Source organism: Magnolia sinica, chromosome 15 (assembly GCF_029962835.1).
Source record: "Magnolia sinica isolate HGM2019 chromosome 15, MsV1, whole genome shotgun sequence".
In the NCBI taxonomy this organism is placed as follows: Eukaryota; Viridiplantae; Streptophyta; class Magnoliopsida; order Magnoliales; family Magnoliaceae; genus Magnolia; species Magnolia sinica.
In genome coordinates, this window is record NC_080587.1 from 69,624,913 (window position 1) to 69,639,599 (window position 14,687).

A 14,687-nucleotide genomic window follows, 5' to 3' on the forward strand; every position below is an offset into this window, starting at 1 on the left:
GTAAATTCTGAAATATGGCCCATCCAAGATATGACCCACTTGATGATCGGTTTAAAATTGAGAAATAAAAAGATAGGTCACAAAACAAACTCTATAGTCTATAATTATTAATTACCATGTGCTTTCTTTAAAACAAAAGGAAACCCTCCAATGCCAGGTAATTATATGGACCCCACACAAATACCAAAAAATTGGAAATTCAAAAAAAATAATTAATAAGTCATAATTAAGACACGTCAGCGGTCGACTCTAACATACGCCGTTAGTTTTTCTCTGCATAACGAACTTCTTCCAAACGGTCGTTATCTCCTTTTGCGTCTCTAACGCCGTCTTCTTAACGATAACGGTCCCGTTACTCCCCTTCTTCTCCTCGCACGTGACGGAGACTTTGGACGTCAGTTTAGACGGCAGCGCGTCGAGCTCGTTCAGGACCTTCTGGATGTCCAGCACGAGGCGCTCGGCGAGCGTGCGGCTGAAGTCCTCTCGGATGACGACACGTAGGACGGTCACGTGCTGGGCGTCAGGTGGCATGGTGTAGGCCGGTACGATCCAACCGAAACGCCGGAGGTAGTCCGATACTTCGAACTCATCGTGTCGGCTGTTGTCCTTGAGTGAGAAGGCCACTAACGGAACGCCGTTATCTTTCGAGACAATGTTAAAACGGCCCGTCTTCTCGAGTCCTGCCTTCAGCACCAGCGCGTTCTCCCGGCAGTTCTCCATTATGTTTTGGTATCCCTGCGGCACACCATACCAATTATTAGTGAGGTGCACGTGCGGCTCACGTGATGGTGCCAATGCGGAAATACTTTGATACTCCGGTAGTGTGTGATGGACGATACTCAGGCACTTAGAAATTGCACACGTGGCATAATATTCGTCAAATCAAACGGTCAGAATTATGATAATCAGTGTGGATTTGTCATGGACGAAACATGAAGCTTGTTTGATCGTCTGACCATCGGATTGTTGGACATTTATTGGACGGTTAAAAATGAAAGTATACAACGGTAGGATTATTCGACCAACGAAATCATGCACATTATGCGGTTTTACATATGCCAAGTGTACAATTCTGAGTGCCTGCGTATCAGCGTCATACACGCAACCTGAGTATCATAAAACTCCTCAAAATAAAATGGACGGTTATAAAAAAATTTGGTTTCCCCGGATTTTACAGATCCTTAGTTGAATGGCTATGATCATCTGATCAGGGTGATTTTGGGCCCACTTATGATATTGATGTGTCCCACCTATGTCATTGGAACTATCACATTATGCACGTGGGGGCATACGTGAGAAAGCCATGATTGATCACATGCAACATGGTATCACCGTCCATTTTGTAGATCCTTATTAGAATGGCTGTGATCATCGGATCATGGTGATTATGGACCCACGTATGATATTAGTGTATCCCTCTTATTGAATGATCTTCCGTGATCATAGGTAGGCCCTACATGTGGTGTACACAGCATCCAAACCGTCCATCAGGGGTTCCCCCCAAGAACTAGGCCAATCTAACTAACAGGTGGGCCACCAGATGGTTGGATCTGTGTGATTTTTCTCATGTCCAATTTTCATGGTGGGACAAACCTGCTGGATGGATTGGATGCCATGTACAAACTGTAGGGCCCACCCCAACTAGCTTCATAATTTCCTCATATGCAACTAGTTGCATGTGATCCATTCCACCTAATAGGATACAGGTGGGGGATTTTGGGATTAGCTGGGGGTGTTTTGGGGATAAGTTGTAGAGTTGTGTTCCTATTTTGGGAACACATGCTATAAATATAAAAATTGGTCTAGGGTACTTAAAAACTGGCATCAGAATCGTTATAAATATATTTTTTATTTTATTTTTGGTAGTGTTTGGTTGGTTCCAGATCATGATTTTAAAAAATATTGTTTTAGTGGTATGGGGAGAAACGAACTCGTGGGAAAATCCTAATTAAAAATTTTAAGAAACATGTGGTGGTTGGTTCATCATTACAAGATCCAGGCCGTCCATCAAGTGGGGCCTATTAAGGCCGATCCATAGGTAAGAAAAAAGTCAGCTGAACAAATAGCTAGTGTCTTTTTTTTTATAACAAACATGGGTAAGCATTTGTAAGCCATCCATATGTTCTAAGATTATGGCACATCTGATCAGTGGACCCCAGCTGATTTTTAGACCAGATCATCTATATGGTCAGGCCCACCTGATGGACGGCTTCCATTTCCTTGTTTACCATTTCACAAGTGGGGCACCACATCGATGGTCCAATTAGTAGGTTCCACCAATATCCAACCATCCAATGAGGGTCCAATCGAAATCCAACATGTATTTCGAATGAAATTTCAAATTTCTCATTTTGAAACATGTATCATGGTCCCCACCAGCCATATTTGGACGGTTGATTTGAGGGTGATTTGAGAAGTGGGCCTCTGATTAATATATTTTAAGACTGTTTGAAGACTCACCTCATAACCCAAGCGAATCAGTTGATAGTACTGAGCAATGACTTGGCTGGAACCTGCATTTTGTACAGACGTAGATGTTAGTACCATGTTCTTACATGTCCCTGCTAAAATGCACCATGGGAACATGTTAAGTGAGTGAACGTTAATGTCCTGAAATATATTAGCACGGTTCTCTAAAATGCACCATGGGGAATTGAATGAGTGAACCGTCGTACACATGCAATGTAGGAAATTTCTCTAAATTTCCCTAGTAAGGTCTCTAGAGCTATGTAAATGTGGGGCATTTATCTACATTTCACTTGGGTCCCTCTAAAGTGCACCGTGGGGGTACATGTTAAGGTGGAACTTAGAGCCATGCAAATGTACAGAATTTCTCTGGGGTTCCTCTAAAATGCACCATAGGTGGAATGATTCAAGTGAGTGGTCACTAGAGCCATGAAAATGTGGGTGAATTCCCTGGATTTTAGTTAGACAGATCCCTCTAAGATGCATAATGGGGAACAAGGTTAAGTGATTGAAGCCCAGAGCTATGCAAATGTAAGGATCTCTCTAATTTTACTTGGGCTTTCCTAAAATGCACTGTGGGTGGAACATGTCAAGTGAGAGACCTAGAGACATGCAAAAGTAGGGAATTTCTCAAAAGTATTGCTTGAGCTCGGGCTTCACTAAAATGCACCATGGGTGGAATATGTCAAGTGAGAGATCTAGAGCCATGTAAAAGTAGGAAATTTCTCAAAGTTTACTTGGGTTCCAGTAAAATACACCATGGGTGGGATATATGTTAAGCGAGGGACCCTAAAGTCATGCAAATGCAAGGAATTTCTCTAAATATTATTTGGGTTCCACTAAAATTCACTATGGTGGGACAAGTTAAGTGAAAGACCCTTGATACATGCAAATCCAGGGAATTTCTCAAAATTTTACTTGGGTATGGGCTTCACTAAAATGCACCATGGGTGGAACATGTCAAGTGAGAGACTTAGATCCATGCAAAAGTAGGAAATTTCTCAAAGTTTACTTGGATTCCACTAAAATATACCATGAGTGGGACATGTTAAGTGAGGAACCTTAAAGCCATACAAATGTAAGGAATTTCTCTAAATCTTACATGGGTTCACTAAAATGCACCCTGTGTGGGACAAGTTAAGTGAAGGATCCTTGAGGCATGCAAATCTAGAGAATTTCTCAAATTTTTACTTGGGTCCCCCTAAAATGCATCATGGACTCCAGAGCCATGCAAGTTTAGTGAGTTCCTCTAAAATTTACTTGGTTTTTACTAGAATGCACCATGGTAGAGGTATATTGAGGAACCTTAAAGCCATGCAAATATAGGGAATTTCTCTAAACTTTACTTGGGTTCCACTAAAATACACAATGGGTGGAGCATGTTAGGTAAGGGACCATAGACCATGCAAACCTGGGGAATTTCTCTAAATCTTACTTGGGTTCCACTAAAATGCACCATGGGTGGGACATATTAAAGTGAGGGATCCTAAAGCTATGCAAATCTAGGAAATTTCCCTAAATATTACTTGGGTTCCACTAAAACGCACCATGGGTAGGACATGTTAAGTCAGAGACCCTACAAATTTTAAGAATAATTCTCTAAATTTTACTTAGGGGTACCTCTAAAATGCACCTTGGTGGGATATGTTAAATAAGTAAAAATTCTATAATAGTACCTTTGGAGAAATTGAGGGTGAATGTTGGTTGATCAGCTCCAAGGTAGTTGATGTGGAAGATGAGTTCCTCAGGCAAGTCTTCCTTGTTCCTCCAGATGACCCACCCGATTCCGGCATAGACGAGCCCGTATTTGTGTCCGCTGACGTTGATGCTCTTCACCAACGGCAGACGGAAATCCCACTCCAGCTCCGGATACAAGAAAGGCGCGATGAACCCACCGCTCGCAGCATCCACATGGATCGGAGTGTCCCATCTACACATACACATGTACGATTTAGCAATGTGCAATAATTATTAAAATTTGTGCTCCACATATTGATTGTCAGAGCAATAGAATGGACAGTTTGAATCACAATGATGAGTTTCAAGTGGGGCTCACAAGTGTGGCATGACTCTCCATTGATAGAGAGACATTAACAATTAATAATCACTCCCATCACAAAAAGCATATACACCAAATCACAGTGTATATCTACATGATCATTGGGGGGTGGTGTCCAACAATCACTAGTTGGTGGACCAACACTTCATTTCCATGAAGTATGACCATCACCCCATTAGCTTTGTTTGTGATCATTCATATATACACTAATGTTTTGGTGTATGCACTTTGTATAATCACACATTCACACTCTTCTTAAGTGTATGAAATTACCCAGTTTCCTTGTTCTTCTCCACCAAGAGATCATTCAAGAGCTTCACATCCTCAAATTCACCGTTGAGTGTCGAACCCAAGATCGCAGCCACACATATGGTGTTCTCATCCACCATCTCGACCGCCTTCGCGGGGTCCATTACATAATAGCCTTCCCTTAGCTTCACCTCCTTCAATTCAACTTCGAAGTATCGCGCGAATTTCTCCCAGCAAACCTAATCCAATGACAATGATCATGAGTGACAAAGACTATAAGTGTGGCCCATCTTGCTAATGTGTGCATGGTGCGATTAGTGCACGTTTTTTTGTACCTGAACATTGGCACCAGTGACAATGTTGGGCTTGTCGCAGGGCTTCCCCTCGGCCCTTCGCTTGTTTTGCCATCTCCTCTTGAATGCCAATCCAGCCAACATGATCGCTTCTGATGATCCGACGGTCCCAACTCCGATCGCGGTCTCCGAATCTCCAAGAGGGGCATTAAAGAGATGTGCAATCATGTTTACACATCGATTCTGTAGCAAAAGAAAATTTAAAATTAGTGAAATTAGATGCCGTTTTGACTACTAACCACTATATTGAGTATATGCATGCACTGGACGTTGGGTTGATACACCGAAGGTTTGGTGTATATACTATGATATGGGGGCATGATCGAGTGAGTTGGGCCATTCATCTTGATGGCCCAGCAACGGATGGGTCTAGGGCTGTAATGGACTAGGCCGAGGAGGTCCGTGAAAGCCCAGCCCAAACCATGAAATATGGCACAAATGCCCTTGAAACCCTAAACATAGAATAGTGTAGACTAGGGTGCAGACAGTTAGATTCGGTCTAGTTCTGAGGTGAAATAGGAACAGAACCATTCCCAACTGTTCCAGGAAAAACAAAACTGGAACCAGAACGTTTGCACCCTAGAACCGGATCGGAATCGGACTGTAAAAAATCGGTTCGATTAGGTTCAGTTCTACAGTTACAAGCTTTTTATAATTCAGTCCAATTACATGATTTGTTTTTATAATCCAGCCCAATGATATGGTTTTTTTTTTTTTTTTTTTAATAATCCAGTCTAATGTTCTTAAAAGACAGAAAGGCCACAAAAGAAGGGGAGAATAAAAAATATTAGTATTTTTTGTTTTTTATGTTTTAAAAATAATTAATATTAAATATTTATTGATCGAAGGTCCCGTTCCATATTCAGATCCAAAGTTTGGTTATACGGTCTAATTTGATTCTACGTAACCCCAAACTGAGAACTGAACCTAACTAACCAATTCTTTGATTTTCGGAACCCGAATCGATGTGCTTCGGAACCGGACCAAATCACGTGGTTTGGTCGGTTCGTTCCAGTCCGGTTTTCTGGTGGAGCACCCCTAACGTAAACCGAGCCATGGGCCTGAAGCGGGTTCATGGCCCTAATATTTCAGTCCAAGCCCAGTAAAAGTGGGCCAGGCCCGGCCGGCCCGGTGAATTGACAGCCGTAGATGGGTCCAGTGAACTGTCGATTGGTCGTTGGATTGTAAATGGACAGTTGGAGGAGAGAGTCAAAAGGTACAACGGTCGGATGCAACCAGCGAAGTAAGTGTAGACCACCTATAGTGGGTGCACTAGATGAACGGCTCTGGACCATCCGCGTCATGGGGCCCGCTTTAAAGTGTAGGTGGGCCGATCCTCATATAATTTACTAGAAAAATCAAGCTGTAAGATTAGCGGTTTGATGTTCCTACACGCACGTGGAACGCTGCACATCTGCACGCAGACACACGTGCCAATACGAAACACCCGTGCGAGATCTGAAGGTTTGGATTCTTCGAGAAGGCCACATTATGCAATGTAAAAGGACGGCTTCAAACAAATTTTCTAGCCGTCAATTTTTTTCATGTGTTGATGGCACACCTAAGGTTCTAAATGGCCTGATTTTCAGATAAAAAGATCTAAATAGTGGGGCCCACCTGATATAAAGCTCAGATCTCTCCCACGTGCTACATATTGACACGTGTTCTGCGTATGGACGGGCAGGGCTACCACTTGCGTGTGGAATTAGCCAATCTCTAAAGATTATAATATACCTTTTTTCTTTCTAGATTATATTCCTTTTTTCTTTCTTTCCCTTACGGAAATGCGAAAAAACTGGCTGCACTCGAACATTCTAAATTTGGTAGATGGGAAACTCAAATCAAACCGTCCAAATGGTGGGACCCACTTTACATAGATCATATTGCAATAATTCAACTGAACCATTGTTCTAAATGACCGATTATAGACATCTAATGGACGGTTTCAAAAAAAAACAACCAATGGTCTGAATGAACCAAACAAATACCGATAATCAGAGGTTCGGATCAGTTATTTAATCTGATTTTTGGTATATGACCTATCTACTATAAATCTGACAATTTGGACGGTTTTATTTAATCAATTAAGAAAACATATGAAGAATTTCTGTATGCATGTGTATGAACGTCTATACTTTCCCAGAGCATCAAATGACAAAACCCATGTTAGTTTTTCAGCATTTAAAAAATGGTGGTGACTCATCTTATGTACTATCTGGACCATTCAAATTGTGGGTCCCATTCCGATCAATGAATCTAGCTATTCAACGAATGGATATTAAGTGCCGTAAGCAACAACGACATTTCCTTCTCAGCGTCCTGACGCCGTTCGTGGCAGATCTGGAACCGTTTGCCTTGAAAACGACCTACCGACTACCGACTCAGACTTTCTTCCGCGCTCAAAGGCGTTGATTTTTCCTAACTTTGATTTTTTTTCAAAAGAGAAAAGTACATATGGCCCACCACCCATCGTTGCTTCCCAGCCGACTAACTGGTGGTGGAGCCCACAAGACTGTATTATGATGAGTTCATGCACCGGTTGTTCCTTATATACACTCTATCATCTATCATTAAAAAAAAAAAAAAAAATAGGTGTGATGGAATTTGATTAACTAATATTTAATAATTTGCTACAAAACATATAAAACTTCTCTGAGTGGAGATACCTAGTTTCAACGCTTAGAGGCCGGTCTTGGTATCGATCCCTAGTGGGGGTGGCTAACATGGAATGTGTACTAATAATCTAACCCAAATATATATATATAGAGAGAGAGAGAGAGAGAACTTCTCTGAGTTTCATCATGATTTATGTATTAGATCCACATCGTTCATACATTTTTCAGAACATTCTAGAGCATGAATCTAAAAATAAGGCACACCCAAAGCTTAAGTGGACCACACCAAAGAAATCATATGGATTGAATGAACTGATTTATGTATTAGATCCACATCGTTCATACATTTTTCAGAACATTCTAGAGCATGAATCTAAAAATAAGGCACACCCAAAGCTTAAGTGGACCACACCAAAGAAATCATATGGATTGAATGAACTAGCCGACTATTTTTTAGAGATTATTTGCAATTTAAGTTGTACATGAGGTCACAAAGTGATGTAGAGTGGGTTGCGGATACTTTCATGGCCAAGATAGATTAGAAAGGCCCGATTGACAACAGGAGTGATCTGGACTGAGGATACTTTCATGGCCAAGATGTATAAGAAAAAGCCCAATTGACAACAGGAGTGATCCGGACTGTACCAAACTTTCACGAAGAGCCTAATGAAATAAAAATAAAAATAAATATCAGCTGAAACAAAGCCTTCCATGGCCTCAACTACAGGCCTCAATTCCCATTATTATCTATGGTGTGGTATGCTTGAGCTTTGAATCACCTTAGTTTTGGGTTATCCGAGAAAACAAATGGATAATGTGAATCTAAGAAATACATCAGCATGGCCATGGAAATTCCACACGTCAACCGGGCCCACCCAATTCAAATGAATTCGTAAGGTAGCCCGTAGACCATGACTCAGGTTGGCTCATAGGTTAGTTGACTGCACCGCAGACTAAAGCTCCACCCACATGGATTATCAAGAAGCTTAGCATAACCCAGAATAAAATATTAGTTGGGAGTTTTTAATTTTATTCTTTTATAAGGTCTAAGTCTAATGGATTGGAGCCTAGTCCACTCAGCCAATGACTTCTAACCCTTCATGCATGTGTGCCATCCAACCCGTCCTATAGGTTGAACCAATTACTAAGATTACTTTAAGCAAATATCAGCCACACCTACTTACTAACCGGACCACACTTATATTTTTATTATTTGTCAATGCCTAACCATTGTTTACTATCATGTGACCCACCTAACAAGTGGATGGGGCTGATTTTTTCACAAAGAGATCCTAATGGTGGGCCCAAACCTATTAGAAAGGATCAGATGTCGTACGCACATAATAGGTCAGAAGTTATTGGCCATCCTAAATTATGATCCCACCAACTTAAGATTTATCAAAGAGTAAGGAAAAAAAAAAAAAAGAAGCAGAAAAGAGTACCTAAATAAGAAAAAGAAAATTTCAACACACTCATTAGTCTGTTAATGACCAAAAGGCACCAGTACTGGGTTTTAATATATGAACCATAGGTTCAAAAATCCTAACCATTGGTTTGTTGTACCAACCATCGCAATTTAGGACCATGCTCTAAAACAATATTTTAGATAAAATTTATTGAGTTGGGTTGAATCAAGCCCGACCCATTTACAATGCGAAGGGCGGCATTAGGTCTATCTTAGGGATTTTCAAATGAGCTGGATCAGACCATTTGATGGTGGGTCACAGATAAGTCATTTAATAGTGGATTACAGGTAAGTTTTAGGTCAGAATTCTTATCTCATTTGGTAAAATTCTAAAAGAATAAACCTGACCCATTTATCTGCCATAGTCAGAAAATGCAGCACAGTATTTATTATTTTGTAAGAACAAACCTGACTCATTTATCTGTCATGGTTAGAAATGCAACACATTACTTATTACTTTGAAATGCATGAAGATTAGAGGAGGAAATTAAATTAACTTGCCTGAAGCTCGGTCGTGACCGGATACTCATCCATGTCCACATAGTTCTTGTTAATTGCGGCCATGATCAGCTTATCGCACTCCGGCTCCATCCATGTGGTCACGAAAGAAGCTAGATTAAGACGAGGATTACCGTCCAACATCAGTTCATCGTTGATGATCTGATATGCAGCTTCTTTCGGGATAGAATTCTCCGGCATCTTAAACCTAAATTCATCACCAAAATCTAAATTAGTACTAATCTAATCCACAATCATCACAAATAACTCATTTTTGGACTCCTGATTTTGACACGCATACGCGTAAAATGATTCGAACCATCCATCCATCGATTATACCATAAATGAATCGCACGTCAAAATGCTCGGACGATCCTAACCATCTAAAAATCAATGTACAAAATCACTGAACTGTAGTTTGCTGGTTTGTTCAATGATTTTTGCATGGTTAGGACTGTCTGATCGTTGTGATTTTTTGTGCACGGTCCATTTATGGGGCCTTGTGATGAATGAACGGATCTGATCATCATATGCATGTACCAAACCAAGTGGGTGTGAACTGAAACACAACATTAGACAGTACAAGGACGGTAATTTTGAGTTAGAATATCACCTGGGGAGCGATGTACGAACGTAACGGGATGCAAAGGTGGAGTGCACCGAAACATCACTCTCCGAGGCTGTCTTGGAGAGAACCATGGTGAGAGAGAGAGAGAGAGAGAGATAGATAGATAGAGAGAGAATATGAAGGGCTTGGATTGAAGGGTTGTGAGAGAATAGGTTGTGTTTGCAATGAGTAAGGGAATTGTGTTTGCAATGAGTAAGGTAATTGAAACAAGACTCTCTTTATATAGAGAGGAGGTGGGCCATCCACAAACACAAATATATTATGTTTGGGAAGGTGTATGGTACTTTCTTGCTATTTTCCTTTCTAGAAGAATAAAATATTCAAAAGAGGGAGAAAATAACGTGTTTCTTGAAGTACAATTATTTACATCCTCGACCTGAGATTACAAGTATGGATAAGTGGGGTTGGGTGATACAGACCGTTGATCTGATAGTGGGAACAGTTGAATTAATGATTGTAACTTTAGTATATAATAAAGGACTCCATCTTTTTTTTCTTATATGGCCATGGAAATTTCGTGGGGACCACTATAATTTCTGTGTTATATTTAAGCTAGCTTATGTTAGGACATGAGCCCAAATATAAGTAAACTCAGAACACTTAAAACTTTAAAAGGCTAGATGATAAGGTGGTTGAAACCATCTCAAGGTCATCCAAGCCGTTTGTAAGGTTATTCTCACATGGATGAACTGAAAACACAAATATTAGCCTCATCTAGCATGTCTGTGGCCCATAAAAGTTTTGATGGTAGGGTCGGTTTTGTATTTGTCCTATTTTTTAGAATTAGGTCTGACACGAGCCGGTGAAACTGATAAACGGAGTGGATGTTAGAAAGATATTTGTGTTGGCCCCATATAGGACTACCTTGGGCAAGGGGCAAGGGCAATTAAGATATTTTTCAAAGAAAAAATTAGCACGGTAGACTCTTTCCTCTTGTGCTCTTTTTATTGTTTTTTTTTTTTTTACACCTGAAAAATTATGTCATCAAAGTAGATTTTTAGGACATAGATAGAGGATTTTGAACAAAGATACCCTTGGTTCCAGAGTAAAGCAGCTAAAAAATGTATGAGTGTTTGTCTTTATTAGCTCATCCGTACAAATAAAGGTCTAGTCTAGTAAAATAAGTTTTATTCGGTTCAATAAAAAAAATGGATGGCTGGTGGGGTCTATAGTTAATAATTACCCTTTCTCGCATCTTCTTAGATGGTGGTCTGCAGATGGACGGTTTAAAATGAACCCAGCTAGGGCACACATTCGACTGAAGAAGGACTAAAAGGTTGGATGGTAGTGCCTTTCCATATGAATGTTTTTCTGGCATGCTACATGGTGTGTGGGGCCCATCAGATGGACGGTACTGATCACTTAACTATAGTCCCAGTTCTATTTACAAGGAACCCGAGGAGGCAATTCATGTCCTCAGGTCGAGGATCGTATATACGTGTCATCATGTACAACTGAGCGTTCCTAAGCCACGCGCGTGTATAAGGCAGCCCCATGTATGTTCTTCTACATGCCCGTGTTGCAAACCAGCATGAGATCCGAACCGTCCATCAGTTGAGCCGTCTTACTTAAGTACTGAAATAAAAAATCAGGACGGTAATGAGGTGGGCCACTTTTCAACAAAAAATGGATGGATGAAAAAAAAAAAGGCCAATTTTTCTTATGCAAACCGGATGGTTGGACCGGCATGACTTCAAGTGGGGCCCACCTTATGGACGTCATGAATCTCATGCCCCTCTTTAGGTTGAGTCAAAAGGCAAACCCAAGGAAACTTTGAAGGTTCCACTACTGACCATTGAGTCCTTGACCCACCAAGTCAGCCACTACAACCCATCTAGCTTTCGTCTAAGTTTACTAATTCCACACGCGGGTGGGAGCCCTGCCCATCCTCATGCCGCCACTCGTGCCAATATGGAACACGTGCGAGATCCAAGCTTTTCCATCTGGCTGAAAATAGGTTTTCCATCTTCTAGCTAAAATTGGCAGTTTTAGACCTCATGTGGGCCACGATTTAGAAGGTAAGATGACTGTGAGAAAAAACTCTTTTGCATCCGTCCATTTGTTTTATATAGTTTGGCCCACCTGAGGTGAAAAATGGCCTGATCTTCACATCTGCAGATCTAAACACTGGAACCCACTTGATGAAACGGTCGGATCTCTCGCACGTGTTCCGTCGTATCTAAACACTATGTCCTACCTGCTTGCGAACAAGCAGATTCACACGCGCGTGTGCATTAGCAAACCCCGATTTCCTTTGCTCAATTATCGGAGATATATAATTGTTTCTGACAATCTCAATCAAAGAATTCTACGTATAATGTTAGTCGGTTTAGGTTTATTAGGTACACACGCGTGTAAAGCCCATCACTTCTGCACGCAAGCACACGTGCCAATATATCACACGTGTGCTAGATATCAGCTTCCATCAGGTGGGCCACACTGTTTTGATCTTCTGGGCTAAAAACTGTTTTGGCCACCGTACGTTTGGGTTGTGGAGTGGGGCCCATTTGAGGGGTGAACACTCCTATTTTGAGCTAGAATATCTAGCCGATGTGGCCCACCTTATGGAAAGCTCCGATCTAGCCTACGTGCACCATACTGGCACGTGTATTTACACATAGATGGACGGACGCGGATTAGGTGCGACACCGGATCCAGTCAGGTCGGTGTGGCCCTGACCGTAGAGATTGAATTCTCACCGTTAAAATTGAATCAGATACAGATCTCAGGTGGACCACACAGTAGAGATTGAATTCTCATCATTAAAACTTCTTGGGGGCCACCAAAGTTTTGAATCAAGCTAATATTTATGTTTTCATAAACAATACGATGGACCCAAGGAAGTTTTTAATGGTGGGTGTTCAATACCACTTTTTTCTATGGTGTGGCCCACCTAAAATGAACAGGAAAAAACTGATGGACGGCATGGATATAAAACATGTAGATCGAGGTGGGACCCACGGTGGGAGACGCACCCACCTGGCTGGATCCGGGTTCGCACCTAATCCAGGTTGCAAATGGACACGGCTCGCACGCGTATGAGATTACGCCCTTAGCAAAACCTACAAGAAAAAGAAAAGAATCATCTTATTAAAATAATAAAAACGTAGGTGCCGATTCTGCTAGCTGGGCCATGTCTGTTGATAATCTGAACCGTTCAAGGGGTAGATCTCACCATGAATATGCCAGCTGAGTTGTATGACTTGCCACAAATAATCCTGCCTATTCGATCTATGGACAATCACAATCATAGGACAGTAAACGGTCTACATTCAATTTCAGTTCTCCAATTGTTTATTATCATCTCTGTAGAAAGGAGGACTGTCCATGGCATACCCATGGTGGACCCCACCCTTAGACTGGGTCTTATCAACATGGCCGAGGTGGCGGACTACGATGATCGACGACTACCAACCTTTCGCCCATTAAAATATGAGAACTGGTCACATACAACCGTAGGTACAATAACTTGTCGTGCAGCCCATATAATATCTCCAACCTGCCATTTTATGGAAAATCTATACCGAATAAACGGTCACCCCCAACATGAAGACCATCTGGCACAAAAATCAGGCCACTCTGTTAGGTGGGTCACACTGTTGAAATCAATGGACAAATGATGAATTTGAGTCAATATTCATGTGTGGCCCATATAACAAGAATACCGGTCTGATTTCTGTTTTAGATGATCTTCATAGGGGGGACCACTATTTGAACGGTAGGGATGTCCTGTGAAAGGCTCATGTTGGCGGGAAAGATCTGGCTGAAAGACAGCGAGTATATTTCCTGCTACAAGCCGTTCATTAGATGGTTTCAACCATGCAGACGCCGTGCGGGCCACCTTAATGTATTTCTTATATTTCCACGCCGTCCATCCGTTTTTCCAGAGAATTTAAAGACATGGACCCGAAACTTAAGCATGTCCATATCTTAAGTGGACCACAGTATTGGAAAAGGTAGTAATTGACCATTAAAAACTTCTTGTGCACCTAAAAATTTTGGATCAAGCTGATATTTGTGTTTTCCCTTCATCCAGGTATGTGTGACCTTATCAACAGGTTGGATGGAAAATAAACATTACGGTAGACCCTAGGAAGTTTTTAAAGGTGCACGTTCAATCACCATTGTTTCCTATGGTGTGGTCTGCCTGAGATTTGGATCTGCTTTATTTTTCAGAACTGTCCTAAAATAAGGTGACAAAACGGATGGACGGCGTGGATATATAACACATACGTCAAGGTTGCCCCATGGTCAGAGTCTGACCGAGCTCGGTGTTTCCCTGACCTGACCGAGTCCGCTCCCTGAGAATCAACCACCACGTTTGACCTGGGCTGCTGTGTGATGAGACAACAAC

The 14,687-nt window shown here is 41.4% G+C and overlaps 1 protein-coding gene across 1 annotated transcript; it reads right to left on the reverse strand.

The window, feature by feature from the left end:
* Window positions 1–203: 203 nt before the first annotated feature.
* On the reverse strand, window positions 204–10,500 carry LOC131227352 (glutamate decarboxylase). Its single transcript, XM_058223131.1, has 7 exons — window positions 10,319–10,500; window positions 9,709–9,913; window positions 5,110–5,310; window positions 4,799–5,013; window positions 4,143–4,396; window positions 2,461–2,513; window positions 204–735 (listed from the first exon to the last, which is right to left on the reverse strand). Exons 1-7 carry the CDS (start codon window positions 10,402–10,404, stop codon window positions 250–252), a joined length of 1,500 nt encoding a protein of 499 aa, XP_058079114.1. The 5' UTR covers window positions 10,405–10,500; the 3' UTR covers window positions 204–249.
* Window positions 10,501–14,687: the final 4,187 nt, after the last annotated feature.

Bases quoted from the DNA above. Each gene is read 5' to 3' on its own strand.
- LOC131227352 (XM_058223131.1), bottom strand. From the start codon at position 10,404: ATGGTTCTCTCCAAGACAGCCTCGGAGAGTGATGTTTCGGTGCACTCC. The intron at 9,914-10,318 runs GTGATATTCTAA...TGATGAATTTAG, and splicing joins GTTCGTACATCGCTCCCCAG to GTTTAAGATGCCGGAGAATT. The intron at 5,311-9,708 runs GCAAGTTAATTT...CTTTTGCTACAG, and splicing joins CGGTCACGACCGAGCTTCAG to AATCGATGTGTAAACATGAT.